The 14,737-nt window shown below is 43.1% G+C and overlaps 1 protein-coding gene across 1 annotated transcript; it reads left to right on the top strand.

Annotated features, from left to right (window-relative positions):
- The first annotated feature begins 382 nt into the window (after positions 1–382).
- LOC132448040 (asialoglycoprotein receptor 2-like) lies at positions 383–13,774 on the top strand. The gene is made up of 4 exons (XM_060039101.1): positions 383–837; positions 4,210–4,341; positions 4,800–5,435; positions 12,890–13,774. The coding sequence occupies exons 1-4, from the start codon at positions 383–385 to the stop codon at positions 13,128–13,130; spliced, it is 1,464 nt and encodes a 487-aa protein (XP_059895084.1). The 3' UTR covers positions 13,131–13,774.
- The last annotated feature ends 963 nt before the right edge of the window (positions 13,775–14,737 follow it).

Raw genomic sequence — 14,737 nt, 5'->3', positions numbered from 1 at the left:
ATAATATCACCAACGTCTATCAAATGATCTGCTGTAACAGACACAGCCATTAACAATATGCACCGGTTTGCCAAGACCGATGGCTCAAATGTGTATTTGAAGAATGTCTTGATGTGTGTTTTGATGTTGATAGAAAAATCAACCTGACGGTTCTAACTATAAGTGATGCATTGCATAAACCACTCACTAAGGAAAGAGGATGTGTCTAACCATACACAGTGACTCTGTAAGCACATATAGCAAGTAGCCTCTGGTTAAAATACTTCCTGTTTGATTAAAGTAGCCGTTAAGACTGAGGAGCTGGCATTCAAAACGCACAGAAAGACCAAACACTCAAAGGGGTAGGACGATAAGAAACTCTGAAAACAGTTTGGACCAGAATATGGCTGAGGTGATTCACGCCACACCCAACATGATGACCAAGGCCAGGAACAAACAAGGAGATGGAGAGGAGGGTATAGAGGACGACTACGATAGCATTGAGAGCCTCAGAGATCAACACCAGGACTATGTGGAGATTGAGGAGTGCTCCAATACTCTGGGAACAGTCAGAAGTCAGCAGCAGGACCCTGTGAGCCCTCCTAGTTGTCCGATCAGGGCTGTGGTGATTCACTCCACGCCCAACATGATGACCAAGGCCAGGAACACACAAGGAGAGGGGGAGGAGGGTATAGAGGACGACTACGATAGCATGGAGAGCCTCAGAGATCAACCCAAAGCTCTTGGAACAGTAAGAAGTCAGCAGCCGGACCCTGTGAGCCCTCCCATGCGTCCAATCAAGGCTGTGGTGGTGCTTCTGTTCCTGCTGTCTTTTGCCCTATTGTTTGGACTGGTTCGGTTTGCAATGCAAACTATGTCAGCATAGAGAGCCTCAGAGATCAACACCAGGAATGAGAAGGGACAGAGGAGTCCTCCAATACTCTCTGGGAACAGTAAGAAGTCAGCAGCCGGACCCTGTGAGCCCTCCTAGGTGTCCGATCAGGGCTGTGGTGGTGCTTCTGGTCCTGCTGTCTGTTGCCCTGCTGGCTGGACTGCTCGGGTTGGCAGTGAAACACAAGAAGAAGACTGTAAGCATGGACAGAGATATGGAGCAACTTCTCCAAAGGCGGAAGAATTTGACAGAGTAGAGAGACTCACTGCTGTGAATATCATTTAATAAAAAATTATTGATTAAAACATTTTTGTGACTTCTTTATTTCTTAATGCCAACAACAGACATTGGTTGTTTTGTTTCATACTTGTTGAGTTCTACCATTCAATAAGAGCTGTGATTGGCTTCAAGATGTTATCTTCTTAAAAGGAGATGACGTGAAGACTTCACTGGTCACTGTAGGAGCTGTACATAGATGCTGTACTTGTTACTTTATTTTTTCTATGTTTCCACAGTACCTCTAGGTGTTAAAGGCTGAGGTTAGGCGGTAAATAGTCAATCATTGGCTGGTTTTCAGTTGCTTCAAACCACACTAGTTCTCTATTTAGGGCTTGGGAGACCTGATAACTAATTTACTTTGGGACTCAATAAAAAAAAGGTTAGTCTTTTAATCCGATCCTGGGTTGCTCCAAGACCTGAGGCTCAAATGTGTATTCAAAAAATGTCTTGATGTGTATTTTGGTCCTTTTAATGTGTATCGAACAATCAGCCTCATGGTTATGACCATAAGTGATAAGTGACTAAGAAAACAGGATGTGTTTTTATCATACACAGTGACTCTGCTAGCCCGAGCTGCGAACTGCTGAAGGGTCAGAGAGAAGCCCTTAAGCAGCCGGACGTGTAGCCGGAAACTGGGGGCTTTGTGAAAATCATTTAATAAAATGATGGATGAAAACATTTCTTTGTCGGACTGATTTAGTTCTTTGATTATTTTTTATATCTTAATGCCAACAGACGTTCCTTGTTTTGTTTTATACTTGTTAAGCCACTCGATAAGATCTTTGATTGGCTGTAAGGTGTTATCTCCTTAAAATGAGATGACATGAAGACTTCACTGTTCATTGCAGGAGCTGTACATAGATACTTTTCTTGGTACATTATTTTTTTAATGTTTCCACAGTTGCTCTCGGTATTGGAGGCTGAGGTTAGGCGGCAAATAGTCATGACAGTCATTGGCTGGTTTTCAGTTAATGCAAACCACACTAGTTCTCTATTTAGGGCTGCATTTGCTTCCTTTGCCTTTGTCCCCTCAGCTAATTAATTAATTATTTTTCTGTTTAAATGTATCTTGACTTTGTCACAATGTAACTCACTACAAAACATCCATGAATTGTGTAGTGGTTTTACAGTGTTCAGATAGAACAGTAGTGTTCAGAGAGAATCATTTTACAAGCAGTACAAGTCTGACCCCTTAGTGGTCAATTCAAAATGATAGAAGCTTAATTTCAAGTTACTGAAGAAAAGCTTTTGAGGGAACATATGCATTCTCAAACATACAGAGTGAATTGCATTTCAACTGTAAATGTAATGTCCCTACTGCTGTGTTTTCTGTAGTGAAATTGACCTTTTATTAAATTAGCTCTTGATGAATATGTTTTGCTGATATTTTATTAAAGATCCCAGGGCATGCTACTTTATGAATGCTTTTATATAGCTGTTAGGGGGGCCCTAATACTGTTCTTGAAGACGTTAAAGAAATTCAGCCTTAATGCAGAATTACAGCCACTTCGAGCCAGACCCACAATGAGCTTTCCACAAACCTTTTTTTAGAGGCGGGTCAAGGTGGGGGTTGGGGGTGTGGCTCTGAGCAGCTTGCGGCCGACCACGGTACCATGCGCCCGTGTTTACAGTGGATGTATCGCCATGGCGAGGCGCACACTGCTTTTGGCCGTGATCTGTAAATATTCTAGACAATCCCTTTCTCCTCCATGTCGCTGTTCATTTACTTCAGGGATTCAAAACCAAAGTTCCTTTCCCTCAATTCCTTCTCGAACCATGGCTGGGATAACCCCCACTACGAGTCTCTTTGTGGAAATACCAGAGACGTCAGAGAACCCTATATGTTATGCGCCATAACAGCAACAGCAGAACGGTTATCCACATATCAAAGTGTACAACCCTTGCGTTACAGTGTGTGTATTCACACACACACACACACACACACACACACACACACACACACACACACACACACACACACACACACACACACACACACACACACACACACACACACACACACACACACACACACACGTGGCACTCGCACGGTCGTAGCTCATTGTCTCATTGGCTGGCCAAATTCTCTTGGAGGGCAAAGCAGTGAAAGGGATGGTAACATGTCAAAATTCCAAATCGGCGCGTCTGAGCTTTGTTTTTCCAAAGGCAGAGCAGGATACCTAGTGTTCGTTTTACGCATATCGCCATTTCTAGATACTTGGGGACCATAGGCAGGCGAGGGGAACTGATATTAATGTTAGAAAACCTCATCAAGTGACATTTTCATGCAATGGGACCTTTAAATCGGATGTCGTTTGGACTCGGTCCCCTTGAACAGACATTTACCTGATATTTAATTTACTTTTGGGACTTGGGAAGATTAGTCTTTTAATACGATCCTGGGTTGCTCCACCAGTGCCAGGGTTAATTTCCCACTGGTGCCGCCCGTGCGTAGGATAAAACTAACATTTCCTTCACTCATGTTTTTGCCATTATTGCAGTTACATTATTGTTAGGACGCTTTGTTAAAAGCATCTGCCAAATGAACGTACTAATCTTTTGCTCTTACTTTTGCCATCTGTTCTCTATAGCACTAATCACTTTTGCAGAGGGTTGAGTGTGACCTTGGTATAGACATGCGTTACTCTGTTCCATGTCAAAGTTAAACTATATCAAGTGTGCAACATGGTCATTATGCGGCTGCTTACCACAGGTCAAGGGTCATCGATGTAATATGTGGTACACCCTTAAGTTGTGGTAATACACGGGCGAAATTGTGATATCAAACCCAACTCTTCTCTCCAAAGCTGCTCCTTCACTGTGCCTCATTGGCTATATCCAACCAATCAGAAGCTTTTTACATTCCATAATCACAATCTGCCTAATTCATCTATTTGACTCAGGCTTTTTTCACTCTTAATGAAAGATTAACCTTAAAATATGACTAAGGCGATTATGCTATTAGGCTAACAAAATACAAAAAAGCTAAACTAGCAGAACTTCGCCTCGCATGGAATAAAGTTTTTTATTAATTTGTTACTTTTCTCTCCCGGCCTCAGAATGGAAGTTCACGAAAACGGAAAAGGCCTCCAGATGATCTCAGCAGCAGAGCCCCACACCAGCAGCGCTGCCGCCATGGTTACCATGGTAACTATGGACCACGCCCTCCACGGAGGCGGAGGACTCGGGATGTCCGGAGCGTTCTCCTCCCAACGTCGTTTTCCCACGCGGGCACTTGGATACAAACACAACAGAGTTCTAGCTCTGACGTTGTTGGATCTTCTCTGTTTTTTAATATATACTTTGATTTATTTTCAAAGTTCTTTGTTTTGCAGATATGTTGATCACATGTTTTGTAAAGCAAAAAAGTTTTCACAAGATGATGTGTTTTGTCGTCGGTGGAGAGCTAATCGAAGCGATGCACTGCATGCACCACTTACTAAAAAACAGGATGTGTCTAACCATACCACAGTGACTCTGCAAGCACATGTAGCAAGTAGCCTCTGGTTAAAATACTTTCTGTTTGATCAAAGTAGGTGTTAAGACTTTGACATGCTGGCATTCAAAACACACAGAAGGACCGAGCACTCATAGGGGTAGGACGATAAGAAACTCTGAAAACAGTTTGCACCAGAATATGGCTGAGGTGATTTACACCATGCCCAACATGGGCAGGAACACACAAGGAGAGAGAGGAGAGGATAGTGGAGATCTACGCTACCATTGAGAGCCTCAGAGACCAACACCAGGACTATGTGGGGACAGAGGAGTCCTCCAATACTCTGGGAACAGTAAGAGGTCAGCAACCGGACCCTGTGAGCCCTCCACGGTGTCCGATCAGGGCTGTGGTGGTGCTTCTGGTCCTGCTGTCTGTTGTCCTGCTGGCTGGACTGGTTGGGTTGGCACTGCTACACAAGGTAGTCATGGACATGGGCAGAGACGTGGAGCAACTTGTCCAAAGGCTGAAGAATGTGACAGAGCAACACAAGACCGTAAGCATGGAGGTGGAGCAACTTCTCCAAAGGCTGACGAATGTGACAGAGCAACACAAGACCGTAAGCATGGAGGTGGAGCAACTTGTCCAAAGGCTGAAGAATGTGACAGAGCAGAGAGACTCACTGCTTTGTAAACAGGAATGTCCAGGTGGTTGGGATAAGTTTGGTTGTAAATGTTACCGGGTTACCAGAGAGTGGGGATCCTGGAATAAGCACAGGAAGCGCTGTGTTTCCAAAGGAGCAGATCTGGTGGTTGTGGACAGTAAAGAGGAGATGGACTTCATTAGCAGGTACGGCGAGTACTTTTGGCTCGGAGCGACAGATGAGGACAGTGAAGGGAGGTGGAGATGGGTCGATGGGACCGTCCTGTCAGCGGATAACCCCTCCTGGAGTGGAGGGAAACCTGATGGTGGCAAGGACAAGAACTGCTTAAAGAGGGACTGGGGGCAGCAGCCCAACATTAAATGGACAGATGAGAGCTGTAAAGCCGAAAAAATTGGATTTTGTGAACTTAATTTGATGAAATGAAGGATGAAAACATTTCTTTGTCTGCCTGATTTATTTCTTTGACAATCTTTTATACCTTAATGCCAACAGACATTTATTGTTTTGTTTTATACTTGTTGAGTTCTGCCATTCGATTAGAGCTGTGATTGGCTGCAAGATGTTATCTCCTTAAAAGGAGATAACATCATTGCAGGAACTGAACATATATATGCTGCCCTTGTTACATTATTTTTTTAATGTTTCCACAGTTGCTCTCTGTGTTTGAGGCTGAGGTTAGGCGGTACACAGCGACCACAGCCAGAGCGAACACAGCGGGGCAGAGGAGTGTCAGGAATAGTCTTTGGTGTACACATCAGTACGGCCTATTTGCACTACTGTTTAGTGGCAATGCAGTGTTTTATTCTATGCCTTTTTATTTTCGTATATTATTTCAATGAATACAATTTATGTATTCATAAAAACAAGATCTGGTCTTCAAATATTTTTTCCAAATATAGGTCGTCTTACAATGGGGTTTGTGTTTATATTCGGACCAATACGGTACAGCGGGCGCTCACATGACGTTAAGCATTTCCTGGTGCATAATGTGACGCTTCAGAACCTAAAATCCCGTTTCTCCCCGTTGACACGACAACACATAACCGGCGTTTTCAGAAATCTCCACTTCGGCCGGAGTTTTTAGAAATGATCGTTTTCTGTGATAAGACAGGGCCTCGGACAGGGGGTGTTGCAGGACCCCCAGCACCCCTACTTCTCGCGGTACTGGGTGCAACTTACAGCTGAATGTAGTGCCATGTTCTTAAACGAAAACCTACGCTAGCCTGGCTCGCTCTCGCGCATCTCAGTTCGCGCTCGTGCATGATTGCGCGTCCAGGTACTTGGAATGGGTGGAGTCAGAGTCAGCGTTGAAGGAGAGGGGGTAGGACCATTTGAGTTGTGTATTTTCAAAATCTGCTGGCGTTTCGCAAATCCCATACCCAACCTTTAAAGCAGCTCTTGATTAATATGCTTTGACGATTTATTAATCGGATTTAGTTTGGACTAGGTCCCTTTAAATAAAAGGGACAATGATATGGACTTTTTTTATTATTTTAAATTTACTTTTGAAAATAGTTTAGTCTTTTAATCTGATCCTGGGTCGCTCAACTAGTGCCAGGGTTCAATTCCCTCTGGGGCCGCCACTGCTTAGAACAGTTGCATCATAAACCTAATGTTTCAGTCGCTAATTTATCTGTAATTATTACAGTTACATTCTTGTTAAGGCGTTTTGGAGGAAGCATCCGCCAAACGATCGTCCAAATGATTTCCTCTCACTTGTGCAATCTGTTCTCTAAATATTCTCTATTAGCCTACTTTTGCTGAGGGTTCAGTTTGACTTGGATGTAGACACGTGTTCTTCTGTTCAATGTCAAAGTGAAATATTATAAAATGTAAACATGGTCATTCTGCAGCTGCTCATGGCAGGTCAAGGGTCCTCGATATGCAGCCCACCCGTTAGTAGTGATAATATACATTAAAAAAGCGAACTTTCTCCTTGCATTTTTCTTGCATTTAATCTTTACATTTCTTATTCATTCATTCTTATTGTTACATTTTCTCCTCTGGCCTTTAGAATGGTCGTCCACCAAAGCGGCAAGGCCTCTAGTCTAGACGATCACAGCACACCCTCACAGCGGCACCAGCCGCCACCATGGTTACCGTGGTATCCATGGACCACACGCTGCACGGAGGCGGGGGACTCGGGGGACGTCGGGAGCGTTCTCCTCCCGCCGTCGTTTCCCCACGCGGGCACGCGGGATACAAACACAACAGACTAGCTCAGACGTTGTTGGATCTTCTCCGTTTTCCTACTTTGGTTTCTAGTCAAAGTTTTTTGTTTTGTGGACTTGTGTCCTTGTGTCTGAATCGGCTTGTAGGTTTGCACTTAGTTCTGCGTTACTGAATGAACACTTTTAAAGGTTCATAAACATACATGCATTCTCACACATAGTCATTTGTAAATTGCATTGAATCTGTAAATGTAGTGTCCATTCAGTTGTGTTTGCTGTAGTGAATTGTACCTTTTATTAAAGGTTAAATATGTTTTGCTGATTTTTTATTAATTGGATTTAGTTTGGACTTGGTCCCTTTGAACAGTCATTGTTCATGGGACCATGATATTTATTGTTTTATTTACTTTTGGGACTCAATAGAAAATGGTTTAGTCCTTTAATCCGATCCTGGGTCGCTCAACTAGTGCCAGGGTTCAATTCCCTCTGGGGCTGCCACTGCTTAGAACAGTTGCATCATAAATCTAATGGTTCAGTCACTACTCATGTATCTGTAATTATTGCAGTTACATTACTGTTAAGGCGCTTTGGATAAAGCATACGCCAAGTGATCGTACAAATCATTTCCTGCTACTGGGTCCATCCGTTCTATATATTCTTTATCACTTTTGCAGAGGGTTGAGTTTGACTTTGGTGTAGACGCGTGTTTTTCTATTCAACGTCAAAGTGAAACATTATCCAATGTGCAGTATAAACATCATGGTCATTCTGCAGCTGTTTAGGTCAAGGGTCATTGATCTAGTATGTGGTACACCCGTTAGAAGTGATAGTTCATACGAAAAAATCTCCCATTTGTTCTCCCAACCATCTCATTTGTTACCTTTTCTCTCCCGGCCTCAGAATGGACGTTACCGAAAACGGGAAGGCCTCCATATGATCATAGCACACCCTCACAACAGCAGTGTTACCGTGGTAACCCTGGACCACGCCCTCCACGGAGGCGGAGGACTCGGGGGATGTGGGGAGCGTTCTCTTTCCGACGTCGGTTTCCCACGCGGTCACTTGGACACAAACACAACAGACTTTGAACTCAGACGTTGTTGGATCATCAACGTTTTTTTTATATATACTTTTGCTTTTCTAAGCAACAAAGTTTTCAGAAGATGCTTCTTTGTCGTTGGTGGAAAAACGAATTGAAGCGAGCGATGCCATGTTAATGCTAGGATAGGCAATTTATTTTCGAAGCATCTTTTGGCTATATTCTTAACATCCCAAAATCAATACATGAATCGAATGCTCAGAAAAAATAAATGAATAAAATGGGGCATCTTTGGATGTTGCAGGCCTATACTAAGCTTGCCCAATCATTTAATTCGGGCCAAATTAAATGATTGGATGGCTTACATGTCCGTTTACCTACCTGGTAGACAAGGGCGCAGATCTGCTTTGTAACTTAGGGGGAGTCTTTTCTTCAGGGGACTTTCAATAGATGAATTGTTACTTTCAATTCATGATACCGGGAGTAACAAAAAAAGGGTGATACCGGTTGTGGTATAAAGTGGTGGCATAAATTATCTAGTTCTGCGGTGTTCAGAGAGAAACGAAGACTCGTGTCCTGTTGTCTTGTAGGCCTGCAGCACTTGAACTGTTTTAGCGGCTAAAAGAGACTGATTTTACCAACTGCACCAGTCTGACCCTTAGTTGTCAAACAAGACCTTGTCAATTAAAAATGCTAGAAGCTTATTAGTTTTGCGATACTGAAGGAACCCTTTCGAAGGTAAATAATGCTTATATGCATTCGCACACACACAGAGTAAATTGCATCGAATCTGTAAATGTAGTGCCATTCAGCCGTGTTTGCTGTACTGAATTTGACATTTATTAAAGCAGCTCTTGATTAATATTTTTTGCTGATATTTTATTCATTAGATTAAGTTTGGACTTGGTCCCTTTAAACAGACATTCACCTGATATCTAATTTACTTTGGGACTCAATAAAAAAAAGGTTAGTCTTTTAATCCGATCCTGAGTTGCTCTAAGGCCTAAGGCTCAAATGTGTATTCAAAAAATGTCTTGATGTGTCTTTTGGTCCTTTTAATGTGTTTCGAACAATCAACCTCATGGTTATGACCATAAGTGATAGGCTGCATTTACCACTTACTAAGAAAACCGGATGTGTTTTATCATAGACAGTGAACTGCTGAAGGGTCAGAGAGAAGCCCAACTTTAAACGGACATATGAGAGCTGTGAAGCCAGAAACTGGGGGCTTTGTGAAAATCATTTAATAAAATGATGGATGAAAACATTTCTTTGTCCGACTGATTTATTGCTTTGATTATTTTTTATATCTTAATGCCAACAGACGTTTGTTGTTTTGTTTCATACTTGTTAAGCCACTCGATACAAGCTTTGATTGGCTGCAAGGTGTTATCACACCTTAAAAGGAGACTTCCCTGGTCATTACAGGAGCTGTACATAGATGCTTTTCTTGTTACATTATTTTTTTTATGTTTCCACAGTTGCTCTTGGTGTTGGAGGCTGAGGTTAGGAGGTAAAGAGTCATGACAGTCATTGGCTGGTTTTCAGTTAATGCAAACCACACTAGTTCTCTATTTAGGGCTGCATTTGCTGCCTTTGCCTTTGTCCCCTCAGCTAATTTATTGATTACTTATTTTTCTGTTTAAATGTATCTTGACTTTGTCCCAATGTAACTCACTACAAAACAACCATGAATTGTCTGGTGGTTTTACAGTGTTCAGATAGAACAGTGTGTTCAGAGAGAATCATTTTACAATCAGTACAAGTCAGACTCCTTAGTGGTCAATTCAAATGGTAGAAGCTTAATTTTAAGTTAAGGAAAGCTTTTGAGGGTACATATGCATTCTCACACATACAGAGTAAATTGCATTTCAACTGTAAATGTAATGTCCATTCAGCTGTGGTTGCTGTAGTGAATCTGACCTTTTATTAAATCAGCTCTTGATTAATATGTTTTGCTGATATTTTATTAAAGATCCCATGGCATGCTACTTTATGAATGCTTTTATATAGCTGTTAGGGGGCCCCTAATACAGTACCACTACCAGCCAGTCAAACAATGAGCTTTCCCCAAACATCCCTTTTTTTAGAGGCGGGTCAAGGTGGAGGGTGGGGGTGTGGCCCTGAGTAGCTTGCGGCCACGGTACCATGCACTCGTGTTTACAGTGGATGTATTGCAATGGCGAGGCGCATACAGCTTTTGGCCGTGTTCTGTAAAATATTCTAGAACATTCCGGTTGCTCCGGCGGTCCTGGAGCTCTATATCTAAATAATATCATATTATACATAGATATCTATATCATATATAATATATATTATCAGGGCCAAAAGCTGTCTGCGCCTCCAGACGATATTATGAATCCTCAAACGACTGTGTCGGGTTCTCCGACGTCTCTGGTTCTTCCACTTCCACGTCATTCTGAAGTAGAATGTACCGCGACATGGGGAAGACAGGGATTGTTGCTCTCGATTGTTGACCGTGATTTTCTCCCACCGGAGCCCCAACGCACCACCGCCCCAATCGCGTGCAACAATCCCTTTCTCCTCCATGTCGCGGTTTATGTACTTCAGGGAGTCAAAGCCAAAGTTCCTTTCCCCCAATTCCTTCTCAACCATAACTGAGATAACCCCCACTACGAGCCTCGTTGTGGAAATACCAGAGATGTCAGAGAACCCGAGATGTTATGCGCCATAACACCAACCGCAGAATGGTTATCCAAGTAACAAAGAAGTATACAACACTTGCGTTGCAGTGTGTGCATTCACACTCACACACACACACACACACACACACACACACACACACACACACGGTGCCTAGAATAAAACTACTAACATTTCCGTCACTCGTGTTTATGTCATTATTGCAGTTACATTATTGTTAGGACGCTTTGTTAAAAGCATCTGCCAAATGATCGTACAAATGTGTACCTCTTACTCTTGCCATCTGTTCTCTATATATTACTAATCACTTTTGCAGAGGGTTGAGTTTGACTTTGGTATAGACACGAGTTATTCTGTTACATGTCAAAGTTAAACAATATCAAGTGTGCAACATGGTCATTCAGCAGCTGCTTATCATAGGTCAAGGGTCATCGATGTAATATGTGGTAAACCCTTAAGTTGTGGTAATACACGGACCAAATTGTGACATCTCACCCAAATCTTCTCTCCTAACGCTGCTGATTCACTGTGCCTCATTGGCTATATCCTGAGCCAATCAGAGTGCTTTTTATATTCCATGATTACCATCTGCCACCGTCCACCATCAAGCATTTTTTCTCATTATTGTGGATCCTGTACATCCAGACCCAATTAATAAACCGAAGGCGCCGACTATAATAAAGGAAATCTGATATCTTGGGATGCTGCAGGACTACAAAAAGCCCGTCCAATCGTTAATCTCGGGCCAAATTAATGATTAGACGGCCTACCTGTCTGTCTACCTACCTGGTAGGCCAGGGGGAGATCTGCTTTGTAACTTAAGGGGGGCACGAACATGGAATTTCTTTCTGGAGTGGACATCAATAATATCATCAACGTCTATCAAATGATCTGCTTTAACAGACACAGCCATTAATTAACAGTTAGCCAAGACCTATGGCTCAAATGTGTATTTGAAGAATGTCTTGATGTTAATTTGGTCCTTTTGATGTTGATCAACAAATCAACCTTATGGTTATGACCATAAGTGATGCACTGCATGTACCACTAACTAAGAAAACAGGATGTGTCTTACCACACAGTGACTCTGCCAGCACATGTAGCAGGTAGCCTCTGGTTAAAATACTTCCTGTATGATCAAAGTAGGCGTTAAGACTTTGACATGCTGGCATTCAAAACGCACAGAAAGACCGAGCACTCATAGGGGTAGGACGATAAGAAACTCTGAAAACAGTTTAAACCAGAATATGGCTGAGGTGATTCACGCCACGCACAACATTGCCAGGAACACACAAGGAGAGAGAGAGGAGAGGATAGTGGAGATCTACGATAGCATTGAGAGCCTCAGAGAACAACACCAGGACTATGTGGGGACAGAGGAGTCCTCCAATACTCTGGGAACAGTAAGAAGTCAGCAGCCGGACCCTGTGAGCCCTCCTCGGCGTCAGATCAGGGCTGTGGTGGTGCTTCTGGTCCTGCTGTCTGTTGCCCTGCTGGCTGGACTGCTTCGGTTCGCAGTGCAACACAAGACCGTATGCATGGACGGAGACGTGGAGCAACTTGTCCAAAGGCTGAAGAATGTGACAGAGCAGAGAGACTCGCTGCTTTGTAAAAAGGACTGTCAAGGTGGTTGGTATAAGTTGGGTTGTAAATGTTACAGATATTTCAGTGAGAGGGGATCCTGGAGTAAGAGCAGGGAGCTCTGTGTTTCCTTCGGAGCAGATCTGGTGGTGGTGGACAGTAAAGAGGAGATGGACTTCATTAGCGGATACGCCGAGTACTTCTGGCTCGGAGCGACAGATGAGGCCAGTGAGGGGTTGTGGAGATGGGTTGATGGGACCGTCCTGTTAGTGGATAACCCCTCCTGGAGTGGAGGGAAACCTGATGGTGGCAAGGACAAGAACTGCTTAAGGAGGGACTGGGGGCAGCAGCCCAACATTAAATGGACAGATGAGAGCTGTGAAGACAACAGATATGGGCTTTGTGAATACAATTTAATGAAATGATGGATGAAAACATTTCTTTGTCTGACAGATGTGTTTCTTTGACTATTTTTTTATCTTAATGCCAACTAACATTCGTTGTTTTGTTTCATGCTTGTTGAGTTCTGCCATTCGATAAGAGCTGTGATTGGCTGCAATGACATGAAGACGTCACTGGTCACTGCAGGAGCTGTACATAGATGCTGTTCTTGTTACTTTATTTTTTCAATGTTTCCACAGTTGCTCTCGGTGTTGGAGGCTGAGGTTAGGCGGTAAAGAGTCATGACAGACATTGGCTGGTTTTCACTTGCTGCAAACCACACTAGTTCTCTATCTAGGGCTGCTTCTGCTGGCTTTGCCTTTGTCCCCTCAGCTTATTATTTAATAATTTTTCCATTGAAATGTATCTCGTCTTTGTCACCATACAGTGATCACTATAAAACACTTGTGTATAAATTGTCTGTTGGTTCTACGGTGTTCAGAGAGAACAGTAGACTTGTGTCTTGGTGTCTGAATGGGCTTGTAGGTCTGCACTTAGTTTTGCGTTACTGAATGAACACTTTTGCAGGTACATATGCATACGTGCATTCTCACACATACAGTAATTTGTAAATTACACATGTAAATTTTGTGTCCATTCAACTGTTTTTGCTGTAGTGAATTTGACCTATTATAGAGTGGCGAAGTCACGCCCCTTCCGGTAGGGCTCATGGGACCTATGAGATCGAAAAATATGAATGGGTGTCAATGGAGAGAAAATAATTATTTTCTGGTCCCGGTCTTTATATGCCCTGGATTACACATATGTTGTTTGTGGATATAAAGGATAATTTTTCATGCAAAGAGTTCGACCGTTTATTGTGCAATTGTTCAGATAAAGGCTGTAGAGAAAACACAACGAGAAAGACTACACGGCTCGTATGTGACGTCACGCTCCCTGCGACTGGCGTGGAGAAGACCGACAATCTTCCCATCGGCATAACTGAAACTCTGCACGTGCCCCGACTTATAATGGTTTTCACCTCTTTCGATGCTTTTATCCTCCCCTTGGAAAAAGCGGTGAAGTGGGGCAGAGAGATCGCCATCTCTGTGCCGAGTTCCTAGGGCGGGTGTGGCGACGTATATCATATCCTTCGAGAGCAGCGAAGAGCTGTAGTTCACAAAGCGGCCTCACATAAAACCTAAAATTATCAAACTTCTTCACGAACATTTTTAGTTTTCTTTGCATGAAAAATTATCATTTAAATCCACAAACAACATATGTGTAATCCAGGGCATATAAAGACTGGGACCAGAAAATAATTATTTTCTCTCCATTGACACCCATTCATATTTTTCGATCTCATAGGTCCCATGAGCCCTACCGGAAGGGGCGTGACTTCGCCACTCTATTAAAGCAGCTCTTGATTAATGTTTTGCCTGGCTCCGCCTCTTCCGCTACGTAGCTAAGATGGCTGCCGTTGAGTACGGGGAGTGTCCTTCGATCCACACTTCACGATTAGCCCGTTTTGAGTACGGCATCCGGGTCCTTGAAGTATACTTCTTTTCGCCGGATCTGAATTGGAACGTACTGTGTACTCAAATTTTGGCTAGCAAGTGCGGAAAGTACGGGTATTGGAACACGGCACCTG

The sequence above is a fragment of the Gadus macrocephalus genome, chromosome 19 (assembly GCF_031168955.1).
Source record: "Gadus macrocephalus chromosome 19, ASM3116895v1".
Lineage (NCBI taxonomy): Eukaryota > Metazoa > Chordata > Actinopteri > Gadiformes > Gadidae > Gadus > Gadus macrocephalus.
The sequence above is the reverse complement of the archived record's forward strand: the minus strand, read 5'-3'. Positions and strand labels throughout refer to the sequence as shown.